Genomic DNA, 24,404 nt, shown 5'->3' with positions numbered 1-24,404 from the left:
TTCCACAGATAGCACAAGCATTATTATTTATATTCTATAGATACGGAAACTGAGGCTCAAACAGGTAAATAAAGTGAGTTGCATGAAACCGCCCAAGCAGTAACAGAAATGGGACTCAGATCCAAGCCTAGATTAATTTGTAACACTTTTATTATCCAAGACTTGATCCCTATCATTAGCAAAAATACCTAAATAAAATCACGTTCATTTTTTTTAACATTCATTTTCTTAACAAGAATTTTTCAAGCACCTACTATGTGCCCAGTGTGACACGAGGTACTACATATTTCTAGCACTTTATTAGGTGAAATGGGACACAAAAGGTTAGGAGACATGTGTCCTGCCCTCAAAGAGTTCACATATGAATAATATATGTGATAGCACTCTGAAAAATAAGAATTCCTATAAAAAATAAAAAGGATGATTTCTCTTTATCCCATGTAAACAAAATATTATCTTCAGCAGAGGCAGTGAAATCTCAAATACAAAGAATGTTCACCAAATGCAATGAGAAATAGTTATATGAATTGGCATTGATACAGAGTCAAGAAAAACTGAGCCACAAAAAAGAAATTTGGTTTTGGATAAAGTAAGAACTTTAACAAAAACTTAAATGTATGAACCCAAAGTACTGACATAAACTTCATGGTATTACAAATTTGAGGTTCAGAAGATTCTTTAAAAGTCATCTTATTCAATGCCCTTAATCAAAGCAAGAATGGAATCTCAGACATAAAGGAAACTGAAAGGATCATCTAGTCCAATCCATACCTGACTTACAAGAATTCTCTCTCTAACATTCCCCAACAGGTGGTCATCCCCTCTACAGTATCTCTAACAGATAGCCATTCAATTTCTGTCTGAATACTTCTAGTGACAGAGAGCTTACTTACTACTTAACAAAAGTCTCTTCCATTTTATAATAAGTAAGGTAATTCACTAACAAAAATAAAATACCACTAGATACCTATAAAACATGATATCTCATTGAAAGGGTGAACAATGGTAGCATTAATGCCAGGGAAAAGTTGGACGAGCAATACATGCCTGCCCTTTTTATATCAATGCTAAATAAGCAAAAGCTTATCTTTTTTCCAAATGGGGATATGATGGGAAAAGTTTCTATTGCACAGGACTACTCCAGTGGGAGTTTTATCCCCATCCCTTCCTCTCCAAAAGTCTGAAACGTCCACCATTAATCTAATCAAAAGATTGAAGGCCTCGTCAAAATGTTGAAACCACAATGGTGATCTCTCCAAATGGAAATCATGTAAGAAAAACTGAGAACTGAGTGTTATACAATGTCTATAGGCTTAGTTAAAGGATGTAGGAGAGCAAGCAACCAGAAGACCTATGTTTGATTCCAAGTCTGCCATTTTACTAAAGGTGTGAGCTTGGTCAAATACCCTTCACTCTCTAGGTCAAAGTTTCCTCTTTTGTAAAAATGATGAGTTCAGTGTCCCTTCTACTTCATTATGGGCATACCACCTAAATTTCTGCATCTAATTTATCCTCTTGTTGGCAAACTAGCAGAGGACAAAGGAGAGTTCAAGCTATAATGATTTAAATACCACCCTGCAATCAATTAATAAGTATTTAAGTGCCTACTATGTGCTGGGAATACAAACAAAACAACACATACATATAAGTATATGTGGAATATATATATGATATAAACACAAGGTAATTTTGTGAGAGGGCACTAGCAGCTGAGGTGGAGGGGAAACAGTCAGAAAAATCTTCTTGTAGAAGATGATACCTGACCTTAATCTTGAAGGAAACCAAGTATATTAAAACAGGTGAAAGTAAAGAGAGAATGTGTCCCAGGCATAAAGAACAGCTTATGCAAAAAAGCAGAGATGGGATAAGGAGCATTACATGTAAAGAATAACAAGTAGGCCGTTAAAAAAAGCAAAAAAAAAAAAAAACAAAAACAAAAACAAAAAACAAAAACCAAAACTATAATACAAAATGGAAGACAAGTGCATAAGAGAATGACAAAGAATTCACAGGAAGGAAAGATCATTTGACTAGGGGGAAGAAGAGGCTCAAGGAAGGCTTCATAGAAGAACTTTTGAAATGAATCTTAGGATAAGTAGGATTTCAAGAGGAAGAATCAGTGGAAAGGGGAGGGGGAGAGTCCACACAGACAAAGGTAAGACGGCGTGAGATACATTCTGGGAATGAGGAGTGATTTTGTTTGGATGGATTTTAGAGTATATAAAAGACTTGCAGAGTTAGAACAGGATTGAGGAGGATTTTGAATAACAGGACAAGAGTCTGGATTTAAGTTGGAAGCCACTGAAGGCTTTCTGAACAGAGAAATAATGTATACATTACGTGCACTAGACCTATAAAGGAAGAAGATAAACCTAACAGTGGATGGGACTCGCAAGGGAGGCACAATGAGCAGTTAGGTGACTACTGATGGAAAGGGCCTCAGTCTGGCTTCCAGTTCTGCTCTAACTACCCAAGCAACTTTGGACAAGTCATTTCACCTATTTTGGGCCTCAGTTTCCCCTCCAGGAAACGAGAGGTTTAGACTAGATGACCAACAAGCTCCATTCTATCTCTAAATCTATAATCCTATTAATCAGTTAAACAAAGTGAGAGTAAGCCTACACAACAGTAGAAGTGGAGATAGAAAAGAGTAGAGAAACGAAAGCTATATGGCCATAGAATCAGTAGGATTTGGCCACTGTAGGTTGGGAAAAGTAGGAATCAGATGGCTCTAGTTTCAACTCTGGGTAATTAAGAAGCTGATGTTGCCACTAATAGAATGGAACAGTCAAAAGCAGGTTTTGGGGGGAAGAGGTGAAGAGTTTTACCTTCGATTTGCCTCGACAATGTATCTGTCCCTAAAAATTGCAATTCCATGAACTTCATGAGGCCACAAATTAAGGCTCAGGGTGATTAAATGACTTGTGTATGGTCACAGAGCCAGCAAATGTGGGGTTGGAAGTCAGTTCTTCCAGACTCCAACTGCAGCACTTGACATGGTGCTGTGATGTAGGCAGGGCAATACCCATGTCTTTAGACAAGGGAATGAAGTTAGGGCTGCTAAGTGACCTGCTCATCACTGTATAGCTCTTAAATGTCAGTCAAGATTCCAATCCACTGTTTCTTGACTCTAGGTTTAGCACTCTTTCCACTGCACCACAGGTATATAAGTTATAGGGAAAAAGGATTCAGTTTGATATAAAGAAAAACTAATTACCCCAATGGACAGGGGCTGCTTTCTGATGCACTAAGTTTCCCATTAATGGAAATCTTTAAATGGGAGTCGGGTGACCACCTGTCAGGAATGTCACACTGGAGATATAGGTTCACACTGTTCAGATATAGGTTAGATGCACTAATCTCTAAAGTCAATCTCTAATCTGAGTCTATAATTCTGTAATTTTTTTTGTTTTGTTTTGTATTTTTGGGTGAGGCAATTGAGGTTAAGTGACTTGCCCAGGGTCACACAGCTATTGCGTGTTATGTGAGGCTGGATTTGAACTCAGGTCCTCCTGATTCCAGGGCTGGTGCTCTGTCTCCTGTGCCACCTAGCTGCCCCCCCCCTTTTTTTTTTCAGATCCCAGCTCTGATGCTAACTGCCTTTCCTTTATGTCCTGAAATTAATCACTCTCTTTGCCTTCCCATAGGACCGCTGGCTAATCCAACCCTGGCCTCACTCCACAATGTGCATGCGGCATAGAATAACAGAACCTCAGAATGAGGAGGGTCTACATACAGAACCCAGAATGGGAGAGCTGTGTGCTATATTAGGGATCTTCTAGTCCAATCCCCTCAATTAATAGATGGGGTAATTGAGGGTAAGAAAGGATAAGGGACTTGCCCAAAGTCTCAAAAGACAGTTAGTGCCAGAAGCAAAACTAAATGTCATGCTTTCTGGCCACCTGGTGAGTTTCCCACTACACTACATTTCCTCTCTTCCAATTTCTAATGTCTCAACCACAACCCTAAGGCAGCCTGGCAGAACGGAGAGACAGCTGGTCTGAGTTGGCAAGAGCTGGATTCAAATTCCACCTCTCACACAGACTGGCTATGGTACCCTGAGAAAGTCACTAATACCTCTGTGATCCACCCAACTCTCTAAGACTGGATATGCAGGGATGGCTAAGTAGAAAGAGTTCTTCATCAGGAGCTCCGTATACCAATGAAAGCACAGATCCATTAACATACACACAATAATGAATTAACGTGTGTGTGTGTGTGTGTGTGTGTGTGTGTGTGTGTGTGTATTTGTAGAGGAAGTGTGAAAAATTGGTTATAACAAATTATAAAGAAATTGTGATGATTTGCATTTAGGGTTTTAACTCAGTTTTCTGTGTTATGAACCATTTTTATTCAGTGTGGTCATCACTGCTCTGGGAAAAAAAAGCAGGCACATTCAGCTGTGTTAATGCAAAGGAAATGTGGATCCTGAAAAGCCCCAAACTCAAATAAACTTCATGACCCTACCTTCTCTCTGACTTTCCTCTGCATGTCCTGAACAATAAAAAGCAGCCTGTAAGAATTAAGGCCATCTAAGGGACATCTTACGAGAAATGAAGAGAATAGATGTTTTCCTGCTAGTGCTATGGGGAGAGTGCAAACTGGAGAAGCTTTCATGACGGTGGTCTTACTAGCAAAAAATGTTTTTCAGCTATATTCTCCAATGTTTTCTCAATGATTTGCCAATAGTTCTGTTGTGATAAACAGTCCTCTCCACAACTATATGTGTATTACATGATAAACAGGTAGCATTTGTAAAGTCCTGAAGCAGGTTTAGGCTTGATATCAGGAAAAACCTCTAAATAAGCAGCGTGGTTCGAAAGTGAAATGGGCTACTTGTACACGTGTGAGTTCTTCATGACTAAAGATTTTCAAGTTGGGGGATGTCTGAACATTTGTCATGGATGTTACAGAGGAGATTCATGTTAAGGTACACATAAAAGTTAGACTAGACAAACTTTGTGAATCTTAAAAGCACCATATCAATTTGAGTTAATATTACTGTTATGACCCTTGATACCTCTTTCAACCCTGAGATTTTTTTGATCTGTCAAGACAGAACAAGAGTGGACAGATTATTTATTTAGTACACTGGTGACTACAGGGAGGAAAGTATGACCAAAGAACACATGGGAGAGCACATCTTCCAAGCCACTGCTAAGACTGGCTGTCCACAGAGTAAGAACTGATGCCTAGTATGAATAGTCTGAGTGATCCAAACCAGAAATTCATGTAGATATTATAACCTAACATGTACCTAGGAAATTATAAGAAAATTCTATAGATTAACAAGCATTTTTCTAGCTAGGAAAAGATGATGAGATATACAAAGTCCATTCACACACTATTCAAGGCTAATGATAGAGTAACATTTATAGGAAAAGCTATGAAGACACTATGGGCCCCCTCATACTTTCAGTCCATGTACCAAAAGGTGCTCTAGGGCAGGGGAGGGGAGGAGGATGGGGAGGTGATGGGGAATATGAAGACCATTTACCTTTTTATAAACCAGCTCAAAGAAACAGGCTACAGATGACCACAAGTTTCTAAAGCCCTAAAAAAGATCAGTATCCCACATCTTCTTTATTTGATTTAATGAAATCCACTAGAAGTTATAAAATATCCTCCTTGGTACTTGAATAAATTTCTGAAATATTGCCCACTCCTCTTGAGTTCTATTCCTGATGGCTTCTCCACATTCTAAGCACCAAGAAAAAAGAGAGAAAAGTAAATTGGTACAAGATAATTGGAACAAATTAATTAAACAAAAGCAGAAGTCACTAAAGAGGTGATCAAAAATCAGAGATGGGAGGTTTGATTGGTTGACTTTGAAAGCATCTGCTCTGAGGAAAAATAGTAAAACAAATATTTAAAAATCTATTAAAAGGAAAATGGACCCACTTATCTGTTATTTAACATGATTTGGCATAAAAAGCATAGGCTGTTGAGCAGAGGCCTGGATTCTAATCCTAGCCCTTCTACTAACTTGTTTTGTGACCTTTGGGGGCTTCAGTTTCTTATTCAGTAAAATAAGATGACAGAGACTCTCCAGGTTCAAAATTCTATGACTTGATACTTCTAGTCACTTTAGATCAAACAATTTATTTACTATGGAACAAGAGTTATACAACTGTTCTGATCCTTTGCCTCAGTAATTTTTGTAAATATGCCTCAAAGAGACTAGGGGGATTTCTAAGGCCTCTTCCAACTCTAAATTCTGGTATCTTTTGAAATAACTCCAAAGGAAGAAAGAAGTAACTAATACGAAGATATTCATAGTAATTCTATAATAGGAAAAGCCTCCACAATCAACAATGAAGGAATAGCTAAACAAACAATCATATAACAGATACTACCAAATTATTAAACTTGGAAGTCTCTTGACTATGCTGATACCTAAAAATGAAATTCTGAAATAATGTTAATTGAAAAAGGAAAATATAAAATATTGTCCATATATGAAAATTACAACTTATATGAAAAGGTACATAAAATAGAGAATTTGGAGGGATGAAAGCTTTAATGTCTGTCAGTTCTTTGCATCAATTAGGAAAGATTGTAAACTTTTTTTTGTGGGGGGGGGGATTGTGAGCCATTACAGGGCAAAGTTGTTTGTGTCTTTTATATATTAAGAAGTTCCTGAAATTAAGAAGGTATTCTATTATCACATTAATGTACACAGAAAATAACTTTCCAATACATAACCAATTCTTTTTCTTTTCTTGTCAAAGAGGCAAATCTCTTGTCCAAGAAATTTACAAAAGTAGCAGCCAGAGCCCATTGCAATGAGTATTACTCTCTTCCCAAGGAACACATGGCAAAATGAATTGCTTGCTACCCACTTTGTATAATTTTCTCATGTGATTGTTGCACTTAGATCCTATGATATAAGGTGTATATGGAGTGGGGGTAGTCCAGTCTCATCATTTTACAGATGAGGAAACTAAAGCCCAGAAAACTTAAGTGACTTGCCTGCCCAAGGTTGAATAACTAGAAAGCAGCAAAACCAAGATTTGAACCCTGATCCAAATACAGTACTCTTAGCACTAATAATATAATGCTTCTCTAGCCATTGTGTAGGAAGAGGTCTAAAGAGTTACCTGCTGTGTTTGTTTGTAAGTTTACTTCATGGGTTCTCTTTCAAATCAACACTATTACTGTCAGAAGCCAAAATACACATTTTAAAAAATCACTTCCCTACCCATAGAGAATTCTGAACACAAAAAGAGGGACAGTAAATCCCAAACAGATACCTCAGCATAGCTATAGTAAACGGTGTCATAAGAGGGACATAAGAATATACAGCAAGTGTAAGGACCACATCCAAGTTCTGGCACACATATATTTAAGTGTGCAGCAATTTTGGGTCTCAATATGGAAAAGGCCCTACCGGCAAGGCAAGAGTATAGGATGTATTATTACTAGTCATGGGATAAAAAGCCTTGCAAAATATCCCGTGCACTGCCAAGGAGCACTGTTGCTCCAGGACACAAAGACTCTCCCACTACTCCTGATGCAGGGGGGATCCAGCTAAGCCTAGAGGCAATAATAGTTTACAGGGAGAACAGTTTCTGATTGTGTTCTATAGTTAGGAATTTAGGTAATTATTTTTGTGAACCACCTGAAGGTAAAACTCTTAGTGTTAAAAACACATTTGGAGGGCAAATGTCAGCACTTGAATGTATCATTGGCATTCTTTCAAAAGCAACACTAGAGAGGGGACTCTGGGAAGATGGCGGAGTAGGTCAGAAAACTTTTGGCTTTCCAAATCTCCAAAGACAGAACATCACCTCAGAGGGAATGTAGAGTAGCAGAAACAGAAGTTAGGGTTAAGTAGTTGTTCTCCTAAGACTACTTGAGAAGACCCCAGGAAAGAGCCGACTTCCAGGGGCAGAGGTTCAGCCTGAATGAAGTGCAAACACCTCTAGGCTGACTGCAGAATCAACAAACAACAAGCTGTGGGGGGAGCTGGGTTGAGAGGCAGCCTCAGCCTTAGAAACTGTCATTTCAGAGACAGTGTATGGGATCTCACCACTGAGTAGGAGATTGAAGGACCTTCCACTGTCAAAGAGTGCTCAGCACAGGTGTGCTGACCAGATGTGTCCCAGGCTATGGCTGCAGGGGAGAAGGAGCTAGCATACACCTGGTGAGTGAAGCAGTAGTAGCTGCTGACTATGGGTACTGGCAATAGAGCAGAGTCCCTGGTTTCAATTCCAGGGCAGAGAGGACAGCTACAGTTTGCAGCTACCCAAGGGACCACAGGGAACAAGATCATTTGTGGAACAGTGTAGCTTTGGAATGCAGAGGAGAGCCCAAGGTTCAGCCCCAGGACAAACCTCAGAAAATAACAGTAAGAAGGACCTGACACTTGGGGCATCATTTCCTATACCTCTAGACTATAACTTGACTACACTAATGCTGCTAAAAACAAAATAAAACAAAAATAAAAAATAAAAATGAGTAAGCAAAGGAGAAAGAATCCAACTATAGACAGCTACTATGGGGATAGAGAAGATGTGGGATCATATTCAAAGGAAAGTAATGAGAAATGTCAAGTGCTCCCAAGCACAAAGAGTTCTTGGAGGAGTTTAAAAAGGACTTTTAAAATCAAATAAGAGAGGGGCAGCTAGGTGGCACAGTGGATAGAGCTCTGGCCTTGGAGTCAAGAGGACATGAGTTCAAATCTGGTTTCAGACACTTCACACTTTACTAGCTGTGTGACCCTGGGCAAGTCACTTAATCCCGACTGTCTCACCAAAAATGAAAAAGAGAAAAAAGATCAATAAGAAAGATCAAGGAAAAATTAGAAAAAAAAATAAGAGTAATCAAGATAATCAAGAAAATTATGAAAAGAAAGTCAACCAACTGGAAACAGAGAATGAAAAACTTAGGGAAGAAAATAATTCCTTGAAAACTAGAATTTGGCAAAAGGAAGCTAATGACATTCTAAGACACCAAGAAATAAAATCAAAAGGAGGAAAACATAGAAGAGAATGTGAAACATCTCATCAGAAAAAATGATCTGGATTACAGATTGAGAAGTAATATAAGGATAGTTGGATTACCTGAAAATTATGATTAAAAAAAAGAATCGTTATACAATATTACAAGAAATTATCAAGAAAAATTGTTCTGAAATTCTAGAACAAGAAGGCAAAGCAAAAATAGGAGGAAAACTTACAGGAATAGTATAGCCAAGTTTCCAAGCTCCCAGGTTAAGGAGAAAATATTGGAAACAACAAGAAAAAAAAGCCAGTTTAAGTATCTTGGAGCGACAATAAGGATTACACAAGACCTAGCAGCTACTACACTGAAGGACCATAGATCTTGGAACACTATATTTTGTAGAGCAAAAGAGCTAGGGTTATGACCAAGGGTAACTTAACAGCAAAGTTAACTATAATCCTGAATGAAAAAAAAAAAAAAGGACATTTAATGAATTGAAAGACTTTCAGGTCTTTCTGACGAAAACAGCAGAACTTAAGGGAAAATTCAACATATAACATCCAGGAGAAATATAAGGTAAACATTAAAGACCAATTAATTATAAGGGACTCAATGAGGTTAAATTGTTTACTTCTTACATGTAAAAATATAATCAGTACTCTTCAGACTATCATCATTATTTGGGTAGATTGAAAAAAAAGGCTTGGGCCGAGCCATATTTGATGAAGTGATTCTTTAAAAAAAACTGTGTAAGGACAGAAAAAGGAGTAATTATCCCACACAAATGAGGCATAAAAGGAAAAGTTGATACAGAAGAAGCTAGCAGGGGGGAGGGTGGGAATGAGTTAAACAGGGAATGACATATATATCTAGAAAGGTATAAAAGTCTTCTAAATACAGAAAGAAATAAGAGGGCAAGGGGACAGGGCAGGGGGAGAGAATAAAGGAGGGACTCTTGGAGGGGTGGGTAGGTAAAGGAATAGGAGGGCAAGGTAGTGGGTAGAAGTAAAGCAGAGGAGTGAGGAGGGATATGAATAGAGTGAGAAGGATAGTGAGGAAAAATAGGAAGGGGGAAAATCCACAAGTAATTATAACTTAGAATGTGAATGGGATGAATTCACACATAAAAAGGAAACTAATAGCAGATTAAAATTTTCAATTCAACAGTACGTTGCTTTCAGGAAACACTATAAAAATGAGAAATACACACAAAGGCAAAATAAAGGTAGAATTTATTATGTAAAAAAAAAGCAGGAATAGTAATCACAACGTCAGACAAAGTTAAAGCTAAAACATTTAATCAAAAGAGAAAAATAGGGAAACTACACTATGTCAGCAATATTATTTAATATTGTTTTAGACCATTTAAAATAACTAGACAGTATAAAATACCTGAGTATATATCTGCCAAAATAGACACAGGATATATGAACATAAACATAAAACACTTTTTACACAAATAAAGTCAGATCTAAATTACTGAAGTAATATTTATTGTTCATGGGTAGGTAAAACCAATATAATTTAAAAATTGACAATTTTACCTGACTAATCTACTTATTCAATGCCATCCCAATTAAATTAATAAAAAATTATTTACTGAGTTAGAAAAAATAACAACAAAGTTCATATAGAAGAACAAAAGATCAGAGACCGCAAAGAAACCAGGGGAAAAGATGTAAAGGAAGGAGAATGAGCAGTATCAGACCTTAAACTATATTATAAAGTGAGAGCATTGTTGAAGTAAAAAATGGATAATTTCAATTATTTTAAGTTAAAATTTTCTTGTATAAATAAAACCTATGCAGCCAAGAATAGAAGAAATGCAGAAAACTGGGGGAAAAAACTTTCACAGACAATTTCACAGGTAGATGTGACTGGGTTGGAATATTGCTGTGGTGTAGTAAATGTTGAGCTGGCTGACTTAGAAAAACATGGGAAGAACTTCCCTATTACAATTAAGGGTACCATCATCCTCCCGATCACCCACACTAGCAACCTAGGTGTTATTCTTGATTCCTTGTTCTCCCCCTCCCCCTCATTCAATATGTTGCCAAAGCTTATCGATTTTACACAACTTCTGTCATCTACACTCTCTTCTCTCCTCTGACACTGCCATCACCCTAGTACAGGCCCTTATCACCTCTTGCCTGGACTCTTCTACAAGCCTGCTGATTAATCTCCCTTACACAAATTTATCCTCGTTTCAATTTATCCTCTACTCAGGTCTGACTATGTCATCCCTTTACTCAATAAACTCTAGTGGCTCCCTATCATCTCCACGATCAAATATAAAATCCTCTGTTTTGCCTTTAAAGCCCTTCATATCTCAGCTCCCCTATGCCTTTCCATATTTCTTATATCTTACATTGTAACCCTCCTCTTTCCCCACCTTCCACTCCATCACGTAATCTGTAATTCAGTGACACTGGTCTTATCGTTCTCCACACAAGATCTTCCATCTTCTGACTCTGAGTATTTTCAATGGCATGTCCTCCATGCCTCCTGGCTTCCTTAGCCTTCTTTAAGTTAAGTCTCAGTGAAAATTCCAACTTCTACAGAAAGCCTTTCCTGGTTCCTTTTACTGCTAGTGCCTTCCTTCTGTTGATTATCTCCAATATATCCTGTATATAGCTTGTCTGTATGTAGTTATTTGCATGTTGTCTCCCCATAAGACTGTGAGTTCCTTGAAAACAAGGGCTGTCTTTTGCTTTCTTTGTATTCACATATGGTACTGTATGGTTCTGTGTACTTTACCTGGCACACAGTGGGCACATAATAAATGTTCATTGACTATTTGAATATAAACTCACTGAATCAACACTGTGATGCAATTACAAAAAAAATAAGATTTTGAGATTATATGCTGCTTTAATTGAATTAGGGTAAAATGATAATAATAATAGCTTAAATTTATATAGTGCTTTGAAGGTTTGCAAAGTGCTTTACAAATATTATCTCAAGTTCTTTTTTTTTTTTTTTTAGGCAATTGGGGTTAAGTGACTTGCCCAGGGTCACACAGCTAGTAAGTGTTAAGTGTTTGGTCTGAGGCTGCATTTGAACTCAGGTCCTCCTGACTTCAGGGCCAGTGTTCTATCCACTGCGCCACCTAGCTGCCCCTACAAATATTATCTAATTTGATCTTCACAACAACTTTCAGAGATAAGTTCTATTATTATCCTCATTTAATAGGTAAGGAAACTGAGGCAGAGGTTAAGTGACTTGCCCAGGGTTGCACATGTAATAGGAAAGTAATAATTCTACTGTACTATGCAGTGGTCTGACCCAGATATAAAACACAATGTCCACTTCTGAGCACAAAATGTTAAGAGGTCCATTGAAAAATCAAAATACATCCAAAGGTGGACAACGAGGATGGTGAGGGGCCTGGAAACCATTTCCTATTAGCTGAAGAAAATGGATTTAAAAGAAAAGCTATAAAACAGAAGATAAGGCAAATGAAGTCACAGAATTTTAAAGCTGAGAGGGGCCTTAGATATCACCTAACTCAATTAGTTCACTTTACATATGAAGAAATTGAGGCTCAAGATCACAACTACTGAGCAGTAGCATATGACAGCTATCTTTAAATATTTGAAAGGGGGCCAAGTAGAAAAGGGGACAGATATACTGTTTCACTTCAGAAGCTCTATAAGAACCAGTAGATCAGTTTACAAGGGCAAATTTTGGATAAAGATATAGAAAAAAACTTATCAGTTGAATGAACTGTCTAGTGAGCTCCCTGTAACTGAGGACATTTAAGTAGAGGTCAGATGATACAATCCTGTGACAGAAAGGATTCTTTATTGAATGAGAGTTTGACCAAGAGATGATTCTTAATATCAAGTTGCTTGCCTTCTCAATAAGGGTGGGTAGGGAGGGAGAGAATTTGGAATCCCAAGTTTTAAAAACAAATGTTAAAAATTGTTTTTACATCCAACTGGGAAATAAGATATACCGGAAATGGGGTATAGAAATTTATCCTGCCCTACAGGAAAAGAGAAGGGGAAGGGGATAAGAGAAGGGGGTGGTAACAGAAAGGAGGGCAGATTGGGTGAAGGGGTATTCAGAATGCAGGCCATCTTGGGGTGGGGGAAGGGGAGAGATAGGGAGAAAATTTGGAACTCAAAATCTTGTGGAAGTGAATGTTGAAAACTAAAAATAAATTAATTAATTAAAAAAAGAGAGATGACTCTTAGTTGCCTTTCGACCACAATTCCAATTCCAATTCACCCTGAAATTTGACCCTAAAATTGTATAATTCTATAATCCTTGAACACAAGTCACCTAGGGTAGCAAAAAGGAATTAATACTCAGATCTCTGACAGTTCTTATAGTAAGTCCAAAGTAGAAAAACGGATTTTTTTTTTAACAAATTTATTATGAATTACATTATATTCCATCAGGGCCGTGAGCTCAGGCTGAATGCGCCAAGTCATTACTGGGCATGTGCTAAGGAATGTTCTAATTAACAAAAGTAGAGGTTTTTAAAGGACTTGAATGGCACTCTGAATTGGCAAAAGGGATTTAAGTTAACACAATTCCCCCTACAGATCTGCCAGAAAAAAATCTGTGTCCTCTTTAGTTCACCAATGAAGTGAAGAGTTGAGGACATTAGGTGACTTGTTCAGGTCTATAGAAGCAAATGGCCATGTTGGGTTAAGGAAGTACCTAAGATTACTGTGGTACTCTTAGACAGGGGGAAAGGAAGAATGTTAACAGATGAATGTTAACAGATTATCCAAAGCATGTTTTATTTGTTTTTTTTTAATTTATTTTTTATTATTTTAGTGAGGCAATCAGGGTTAAGTGACTTGCCCAAGGTCACACAGCTAGTACGTGTCAAGTGTTTGGTCTGAGCAAAGCATGTTTTAGATTTAGATTGTACAAAGTTCAAGATAGTGCTTAGTTCTTTCATTAGCTTCTTCAGCTCACATCCAGTTTTTCACCTTAGCCACTCCTACAGGACTTTCTGACATTGGTTAGGCCCTGATGCTGCCTATACCCTGACTAGGGCAAGCAGCATGCACTCTGAAGGCAGAAGAGACTGGGCCCAAAGGTGATGACTGCAACAATTGTGGACTATACTAAATGCCAATCTTCTTAAGAGGAAATGAAGTTGCAATACTTGAAATATATGAAATACCTAAACTGATAGAAATCAGGACACTTGTATCCTAACTGTTATGCTATGTTAAGTGTACAGGGATTTTAAGGGACCCTAAGTAGTGAGGCCCGTGATTTTAAAATCTTATGCCTGAAAGTTGACATTGCAATTATCAAAGCCATTAACTTTATTCCTCAAACTCCAGTCACTTACTCAGGTCTCTACATATACTATCTTGTTTGGAATGGGGAAAGATTATTATTACCAAATAGGAACCTGAGCCAAACACAGAATCACTTCAATTCCAATTACAGGATATTTGGATGGTTCAGTCAAGCGTCTGAAAATAGACAGTTTTTCTGCCTGTTTCACTGTACATTTTTAAAAACTTTGGGTAGGTAGGCTCAGAATTCTGGGACCTAATCAACAACAGAGTTCAAAAATGACTTATTCTGAATCTTGGTTCATGGTTTTGTTCAGTTCAAGATTCTTATTTTCCTTAAGGTAATTATGTCTTCTTTCCCTGTTAGCTTTGTTTATGGCTCGCCTGGGCTCCTAACTGGATTTCCTAACTGCAACCACCTCCTAACTGGATTTTCTGCCCCCATTTAAGACAAATTGATAGAACAAATGAACTACAAGGGCTTCTATTAGGCAAAGAAGAACACAGGACACTTCAGGTTAGTATGAAGTACACTGAATTCTTGGTGTAAGTGACTTACATGATGTTACCCCTTCTCTGTTTTGTAAAAACGTAGGAGAAATAGCTTACCTAGTTCTAGAATATCAGCGGCTTCTGTTAAGGAAGAGATGTTGCAACATAAATCAACAAACCACCACATTAAGTAAAATATATAGAGCCCTGCAGAGACGGCCCATTCCTGGTATGGTTAACTAACCATAGCAGGCCATTCGTCCTCTTAGACACAACCAAGTCTTGCGCTAAGTGATGTCAAATGAATGACCTCCCAAACTGGCTACTCCCTCTAACTTTTCTATGTGGTGTCACCGTCCCTCCAGTTACTCCAGACATCAGAGTGAGTGATCTTCCTTCCCCATCACCCCCAAAACTAATCAGATGCCAAATTCTGTCAATTAACCTCTACAATATCTCTCGCGTCTGCCTGTTACCATCACCTCCCCCAACCACCTCAGTTCAAGTCCTCAGCCCTTCTTGAACAGTCTCTCCAACAGCCTCCTAACTGAACGCTTTACTTCTATTTTCCCCACATCTCTTCTAGTTCTGTATTTATGGGCCCAGGAACCTATGAACTCTATTTCATCTTTCATTCACTGCTTGAGTAATCTTCACAATTTAGTCCTCTGACCATGCTACTCTTATTCAAAACCTTCAGTGGCTCCCCAATACCAAGTGAAAAAAGTATAAATTGATTCTGACATTTAAGGCTGTGCACAATATGGTTCTAATTTTCCTTACCTCATGTTCCTACCCCCTTTCATGTTCTCTATACTCCAAGAAAACTATACTCCTGTATGTTCTACTCCCTACATAGCTTGCCTTCCTGGTCTCCATGCCATTGCTCATGCTGTCCTCCTACTTGGAATAGATTTCTCCTTCATGTGGAAATTGATGATCCTCCCTTTCTTCAAGGACTAAATCACTCATAACCTCCTCCATGAAACCGTCCATGAAACTCCATGGGGAAAGTCGTCATTCCCTCCGTGAATTTCTGCTGGCATTTTTCCTAGACCTCTCTTTTGCATTTATATCATTTTCCCTTACAGCACAAGTATGTGTGTACATTTCATTTCCCAAAATTAGATCATATTTCCTTGAGAGTAGGGTCTTTGTCAAGTCTGTATGTGTATCCCCAACAACAGCACAATGCCTTGCACAAAGTAAGCCCTTAATAATTGTTTGTTGAATTGAATTGAACATCTCCATGCTTCATAGATATTCCATAGGCTAGGAATATAGATATTCACAGATATTCCATAGGCTAGGAAGCAGCAAAGGAGGTTTTCTTACCTTGGAACTGGGATGTGGGCTCTGATGGGCGGCCATATTTGTGCTTTCTACCATCTTTCCAGTCTATTGCTATGGGAAAAGAGAAAGTATACAAATGAAAAAGAAACTCAAAAATACATAGAATTTAGAATTGGAAGAGAATGAAAAATCATTTAGTCCAACTGCTTCATTTCACAGATGTGAAACTAAAGGCCAGAGAGAGGAAGGTCTTGTCCAAGGTCACAGAGATAGTAAGTAGTAGAGCTAAGATTCAACCCATCTCAACATACAACTATGCTTCACTTTAAACAATGCCAATATCTAAATATTCAGACAACACAAAAGATAAAAGGCACTAGCAACTTAGTCAAAAGGAGTCTAGAGATGGATTCACCAAAAATTCTTTTAAATAGTGCATAAATTATTCCAACATAAAAATATTTGATGTACACAAAACTTTTCATAAACACATCCCTTACATGGAAAGAGGCATACATGAAATAACCAAGGAATGCTCATCCTTCTGAACTTTAAAGTGGTATATATTTCATTAACACGAGAGCATATTCCATCATAGAGGTAAAGACCTCACCATCCAAACTGACTGTGAGCTCCTGAGGACAGGGACTGTTTTTGCCTTGCATTCTATCCCTAGTGTTTGGCATAGTACCTGCCACACTGTATATGCTTAATAAACGCTTACTGATTTGACCTTACATGCTATCAAGAAACAAAATAACACCTCTATCTTACTGTAAGCAATGTGCAAAAGTGGAGTGGCATAATGGAAAAACACTGGATTTATACTTAGAAAATCTGAGTTCAAATCCTGTCTGTCAATTGACTCAAGGTGTAACCTCAGACAAATCCCTCTCCCTTTCGGCGAATGAGTTTCCTCCTCTGTAAAAGGAAGGGGCTGAACTAAATGACCTTTTAAGTTCCTTCTAGTCCCCATCTGCACCTTTATTTGGCTTTTTTTTTTTTTAAAAAATACTGCTATGCAGGATCTCTTGAGATTGAGGCTGCCTTAAGATAGAGGTTGACAGCTAACTTGCTGTCTCCCTCCCACTGATGAGTCCAGTGACAAAACTGAAGCTGAATTAATAACCTTTCCCTACCACTTCAACACTTAAAGGCTCTTTGATTTATTGGTACAGCTGATCCCTACACCCCATATAGTCAATTCTCTCATGAGATGCTGTAACCAAAAAAGTAAAAATCAACACATGGTGATCAATCTTCTGTGTTGTAAAGATCCCCAGCTTTGGAGATGGGAGACCTGGTCCTAGACCTGGTTCTGCCACTAATTTCCCATGTGATCTTGGGTAAGTCACTTTTTATCTCTGTTCTTAAATTTCCTTTTCTGGATTAGGACTGTATCAGGACAGGGGTGGGAAACCTGTGACCTGGAGGTCACATGTGGCCCTCTAGGTCCTCAAGTGTAGCCCTTTGAATGAATCCAAACTTCACAGAACAAATCCCCTTAATAAAAAGATTTGTTCTGTAAAACTTGGACTCAGTCAAAAGACCACACCCAAGGACCCAGAAGGCCACATGTGGCCTTAAGTCCACAGATTCCCCACCCCTGGATTAGGAGATCTCCAAGTGCATTTCCAATTCTAACATTCTATGATTTTATATTTGTAGTGACAAAGACCTCACACTAAAGTAAAACAGATTTTGATTTTTTGACATTTAAAAATATTTGCTTATTAAAAGAAAAGGATATTTTTAGAGCTAGAGATGAACTTTTAATCTCTGGAGGTTAAACACAAGACCACATTTCACATTTCATATCTGTCATATACACCCAGTATCTACAAAAATTTTTTGAAACCACTCATAATAAGAACAATCATGTGGACAGAAATCTGGCTCTGAAATCCTAAAAAAAGTTCAGTGACAACACTCTAGTGGAGAACTTTAAAAATATCTCATCTTATTTACCATATTTATTTACCATATAAAGAAGAGAGCAGGTTAACTTAGAATGGACCAAGGACTCCACATGAGAAGATAATGCACATACTAAGATAAGCACCAAAAAGACATACTACTTAGATACAAACATATCAGAGGAGTAAAGACAAAATTACCTGTCAGATCAGTGGAGAGGGGAAGAGTTCATAACCAGACAAGGGATAGAGATGATCACAGAAGAGAAAATGGACAAGTTTGATTATATAAAATTAAAAAGCCTTTGCACAAACAAAACAATGCAGCTAAAATTAGAAGGGAAACAGTTAATTGGGAGAAAAATCTTTGCACTAAATTTCTCTGATAAAGGTCTCATTTCTAACATATATAAGGAACTGATTCATATTTTTAAGAATACTCCAACTGATAAGTGGTCAAAGGATATAAACGGGTAGTTTTCAAAGGAAGAAATCAAAGCTATCAACGGCCATATGCCCCAAATCACTAATAATTAAAGAAATACAAATTAAAGCAACTCTGAGGTTCTACCTTACAACTATCAGATTGGGAGAGATGACAAAAAAGAAAAATGCCTTATTGTTGCTGGAAAACTGCTACCTTAATGAACTGCTGGAATAACTGTGAATTAGTCCAGCTGTTCTGGAAAGCAAGTTGAAACTAAAAACAAAAGGTCACTAAATTGTGAATAACTTTTGCCCCAATAATACCACAATTAGGTCTATTATATACCAAAAGAGAACAAAGAAAGAGGAAAAGGACCCATTATGTACAAAAAGTATTTATCATAGCTATTATTGTGATGGCAAAGAATTAGAAACTAAAGGGGTACCCACCCATTGGTTGGAGAAAGCTAAAGAAATTATGGTATGTAATACTACTGTGCTATAAGAAATGATCAAAGGGATTGTTTCAAAGAAACCTCAGAAGGTTGTATGAACTGATGCAAAGTAAAGTGAACAGAAACAGGAAAATAATTTATACAATAACAACAACATTGTAAATACAAATAACTTTGAAAGACTTAAGAACTCTGATCAGTGCAATGACCAACCATCCCCTCATGGTATCAACAACGAAACATGCTACCCACCTCCTGACAGAAAGGTGATGATTGATACAAGATGCAGAATGAAGCATGAATTTTTAAACATGGCCAATGTGGAAATTTGTTTTACTTATTTGTTACAAGAGTTATGCTTTGCTATTTTTCTTTTTCAATGGTGCCCAGGAAGGGAGGAAGGGGGGGAAGGGAGAGAAAATAAATGCTTGTTAATTTTTTTTTTTAATCTTGAAAAACAGCAAAGTGAGCAGAACCAGGAGAACAATTTATACAATAACAACGTTAAAAAAACATGCTGAAAGACTTAAGGACTCTGACCAATGCAATTACCAACCATGATTCTGATGTATATAAGATGAAGCATACTGCTCACCTCCTCACAGAGAGATGATAGACTCAAGATGCAGAATAAGACATTTATTTTTGGATGTGGCCAATGTGGGGATTTATTTTTGCTTTACTATGTAAATTTGATACAAGTTTTTCTTTTTTTTTCTAATGGGGGGTATAGATAGGAGGGAAAGGGGGTTAGAGGTAGGTTCCCCTGCCTCCCCCCCAAAAGAGAGAAAAGGGGACAGAGAGAGCACAGATGGAGAGGAGAGAAGAGAGGGAGGGAGGGAAAGGAAGAGAGGGGGAGGGAAAGGAAGAGAGGGAGAGGGAAAGAAAGAGAGGGAGAGGGAGAAGAAGAGAGGGAGAAGGAGAGAGGAAGAGGAAGAGAGGAGAGGGAAGCCCAGAAGAAATCACTGATATGTAGGCCAGCTTTCAAAGTTATATGCTGAACTTATTATATATACCTAAAAAGAAAAGCAAATTTTACTTAAGAGATCTGCAGTTTCATGAACAAGCTCCTCCTTTTGTCCTAAAGCGGTAGCGCTCATTTTGTGTGCCAAGTTCAAATGAAAACAAAGCCCCCTCCCCAAAAAAAGAAATAAAGGAAGACCCCCCCAAAATGGAAAAAATAGTATAAACATACAATCATGGATCTGGATTTGCAAGAGGCCTTGGAGGTTATGTGGTACAAATCCCTTATTCGTGGATGAGGGAACTGAGGCCAAGAGAGTTTAAGTGGCTTGGTTAAGGTCACACATGGGTTAAGAACAGAGCTGGGAATCAAACCCTGGTCTTTTGACTATAAATCCCAAATTCTTTCACTGCATCACACTATTGCCAATCCAATGGCACAGCATAATAGACCCAGCAATTAATAAGCTGAGAAGAATAAAATCTAATAATAACCATAGATTTATGATAGCAATAATAATAATAATAATAATAATTTACATTCATACAGGATTTTAGGGTGACACGGCATTTCCTTCACAATTCTATAAAGCAGGTTGTGTCTAGTACTTTACAGGTAAAAAACAACTTAAACACATGATCTCATTTGATCTTCCCAAAAGCTCCGTGGAAGTATTCTGTGTGATGCATTTCTTAAGCAATTTTGATAGGCTCATAGAAAACTGAGCTGGAAGGGAACTTAAAGACCAGATAGTCTAAACTTCTCATTTTATGGATGGGGAGATGGTCTAGTGCCCTGTGTAAGTAGCCCAGTCACAACAAGTCAGGTAGTCACTGAATGCTTAGAATCTAAGGATCCTAGAGTTGGAAGGGACTCAAGGAGTCATCTAGTCCAACCTGTACTTGAAAGAGGTTTAAATTGCAGCAGAGTATAGTGGAAAGAAACCTCTGAGGGCTCCAATTCCAGATCTGGTACTTTTTAGCTATGTAAAAATGAACAAGTCCCTCTACGTCTGTGAGCCTCATAAATGCTCTATGAGCATAATAGAGGATAATAAATACTTAGGGACAAGGACATAAAATGTACTACTTATCTCAAGGTTGTTGTGAGAAAAGCACTTTGTAAAACTTAACATGCTATATAATACCAATCAATAATAATTTATGAAGTGTTTACTATGTGCCAAGCACTGTGCCTGCACATATAAATGTGTGATATTTTCTTTTTCTTTTTAAAAATACTATGTAAATGTAAGCTATTTCCTTCTTCCCATTTTCTTACCTAGAAGAAAAAGCTGGCACTGAAAAATCCAGTTATATGGGCAAGTGGTATTTGCATAGAAGAGTGAATTTGATTGTGCCCCCAAAGCTATTAAACTGTGAATACCCTTTGATGCAGCAATATCACTACTACTACTATTACTACTAATTGTAAAAATAGCTAGCATTTATATAGTGCTTACTATGTGTTAGGCATTGTGCTAAGTACTTTATAAATATTATCTCATTTTATTTATGTATATGTTTTATATTACTAGGTCTATAACCCAAAGAGATTAAAAAGAGAAAGGACTCATGTATACAAAAATATTTACAGTAGCTCTGTTTGCAGTGGCAAAGAATTGGAAACTGAGAGGAGTGCCCATCAAATGGCGAATGGTTGTACAAGTTATAATATATGAATGTGATAGAATATGGTTATGCTGTAAGAAAAGATGAAGGGGGTGGTTTCAGAGAAATCTTCGAAGACTTAAATGAACTGATGCAGAGTGAAGCAAACAGAACTAGGAGAACAATTTATACAATAACAACAATGTCATAAACACAATCAACTCTGAAAGAACATTGTAAAAACAATCAACTCCGAAAGACTTAGTAACTGATCAACACAATGCCTAGAGGACTCACGATGAAACGGGCCCATGTCCTAAGACTTTTTTTTTGGACATGGCCAATGTGGGAATTTTTGTTTGGTTATATATATTTATAACAGAGGTTTTGATTTCTTTCTTTCTTAATAGGTTGGGAGGTAAGGGGGAAGTGAAAGAGAAAGAAGGCAGATCTTAATTTGGAAAAAAAAATTAATAAAAAAAATGAACCAGCCTATTTCTCTCTACTCCTTCCTCAATCCTAAATCCTCCCTACATTTTTCAAATACATGGGTAGAAATCTGCAAAGTCAACCGCTTCTTATTAAATCTTGCTCAATTAACCACTTAAATTCCATTTCTATCACAGTAAACCCTTTCATCATATCCTTCTGAAGTTTTTTTGCATTTCCCTATAAAAGAGGTGTATTCTCATCTATAAAATGAGAATCACAGGATTATGAGCTAGAAAGTAAAGTACCCAGAGAGAGAAAGTAATCAAGGTCACACAGCTAGTAAGTGGCAAAGCCAGGATTTGAAACCACATTGTCCCAATATCACAGCTGTAATATTTCTTATACTACTGTGATAGTCCACAAAATCTGAAATCTCTTGGCTTCTCTAAGACATATAAGGCTCATTTGCAGCAGGTTTCCTCCATTTTTGTTTATCACTCCCATCCTGTTATTTTCTGGAAATTTCCATGCTCCCTATTTGTTTCAGCCAGCACTGCCCCATTAGCCAATACCCAGCATTGAACCTATGTATGCTGTAAGAGATGGAAAACCAAAGTGACCTCACCTGAGTGAGAATTTTCCCCCTCCCTATAAAACCTAGAACCTTTGCCAGTCTGTGTGAGCTGCCCTGATATTCTGAAGGTAACTGCAACCCAAGCACATCCTGCCAACTAGAAGAGATGGGACAGTTTGGCAGAGCTGGGTGTGCTGAATTCAAGGAAAGCTTCTCTTATGGACCATAAATGACACTCCTTTCTTTCTTTTGCCTTCTCTCACTACCCCTGCTCCCACCCCCAAGGGTTTCATTTTAGGGCTTCCCTTTGTGTGAGTTAAAATGTACCAGGCATAAAAAGGCTATTGCTTTACGAATTTGTGATTCTTCTATGGAAACCCCTTTCAAGTTCTATAACTGCAGATAAGGACTTAGCACCTATCTACCTCATAGAGTTGTTATAAGAAAAGAATTTAAGTGCTGTAATTTTTTGAGAGGAAGTATAATGTGACATAAGTGGAAGGAGTGCTATACTTAAAGAGTCAGGGAGCCTTGCGCTCAAATGGAGGCTCTGACACATACTAGCTGTATGACTACAGGTAAGTCACTTAACAAACCTAGTTCTCAGTTTCCTTATCTACAAAACAAGGAAAATAGCATTTAGAGTAACACATGGTTGTTGTAAAGAAACACTTTGGAAACCTTAAAATGCTACAGAAGTTTTGACAGAAAGCCAGGCCAAATGCTTTTTGTGCATAAACCAAACACAAGCGATAAGAAAAGTAATTAATAGCAAACTCTAAAGCTGTTTATGTTTAAACATAAAGAGTTATTAAGCTTTAAAGATTTCTATTAGGCTCTTACTTTCCAGAGAACCTAAATTTGATCTGGAAATTTAAAAGCTCAACGTTGCAAAAAATGTGTCCAATAAATCCAACTACTATTGCTAAAAATGTTATCACATAAAGCAGAAGAAGGTTCTTACCTTTCAGACAGGGCTACAGGTTCTAAGAACAGATGGTAATGGTTTGTAGAGCAGCTAAATTGTTTTAAGAATCCTTTTAGGTATCTGAGCAAAGCTTCAAGCTGCCCCACCCTACCTTGAAAAGTCATACTCCTGATGGAGATGATGTCATGGCTTTATAGAAACAAAGCCAAGGTGCAGTCCAAGGGTAACAGCACCGCAGAAAGGAGTTCTTTAATTCATTTCCCCAGGCAAGTCCTTCACTCACTCACAGTGCCTCAGCATTCCCATCTGCAAAAGAGGGATAAGAAATACTTATTACTAGGCAGATCTATAGTACTGAAAAACAGTGATCCACCCCTGACTTGCTACATGACTCTCAGGGTAAGTCATTTAAGATTCCCTGTGTTTCAGTTTCTCTATCTATAAAAGGGGGAGAACAATACATAAAGAATCACAGAACTTTAGAGCTGGCAGGAATTGACCTCCTAATTTTATATAGGAAGAAACTGAGGCCCAGATTTGTCCTAGATCATGCAGCAAGTTAGTGACAGACTTGGGAGTAGATCCCAAGTTTCTTGACTCACCATTATAAGTGCTAAGAAATTTAAATAAATGATACCACATAATACTATCATTCAATGACAAGCATAGCAAGATAATGGAGGTTAGCTATGTGGCTCAGTGGACAGAATGCCTGGCTTAAAGTCAGGAAGACCTGAGTTCAAATCCAGCTGCAGACACTCACTGGAAGGTCACTTAACTTCCGTTTGCCTTGATGGAGAAGAAAATGGCAAACTACTCCAGTATCTTTGCAAAGAAAACCCCCAAATGAGGTTGTGAAGAGTTGGACACAACTGAATGACTAAACAACAAGACCTCTGAGAATATTACATGAAAAGAGTTTTAATAAATATTTCAAAGGCTGGATACATTGTAGAGGAGTTTTTAAATATGTAACTTATTTTTACTTAAACTGGTATTATGTTATAAGAAGGTAGCTGCTGCCACAGACTGTTTCTTAACTTTGAGTAGCACCTGAGATTCAGGGGGATAAAGTTAACTGAGCCTGTACATCTAAAA

At 37.7% G+C, this 24,404-nt stretch overlaps 1 protein-coding gene across 7 annotated transcripts in view; it reads right to left on the bottom strand.

The window, feature by feature from the left end:
* The window catches only part of SCMH1 (Scm polycomb group protein homolog 1), a 167,546-nt gene that overhangs the window by 91,018 nt on the left and 52,124 nt on the right, over window positions 1-24,404 (bottom strand). For 5 of the 7 annotated variants that reach the window (XR_003569305.1, XM_027864558.1, XM_027864557.1 and 2 more), the window contains exons 3-4: window positions 23,458-23,612; window positions 16,044-16,112 (exon numbers count right to left, since the gene is read on the bottom strand). Coding sequence is in view for 5 of the 7 variants with exons in the window: in XM_027864558.1 (XP_027720359.1) it covers window positions 16,044-16,112; window positions 23,458-23,470 (82 nt within the window). In the remaining 2 variants the exon portion in view is untranslated. Of the gene's footprint in view, window positions 1-14,825; window positions 14,839-16,043; window positions 16,113-23,457; window positions 23,613-24,404 lie in introns of those variants that run through there. The other 2 variants (XM_027864559.1, XM_027864563.1) reach the window with 2 other exon arrangements.

Source organism: Vombatus ursinus, unplaced genomic scaffold (genome assembly GCF_900497805.2).
Source record: "Vombatus ursinus unplaced genomic scaffold, bare-nosed wombat genome assembly UNPS02014775.1, whole genome shotgun sequence".
NCBI lineage: Eukaryota > Metazoa > Chordata > Mammalia > Diprotodontia > Vombatidae > Vombatus > Vombatus ursinus.
Note: the sequence above shows the minus strand (reverse complement) of the source record. Positions and strands in the feature narration are given on the sequence as shown.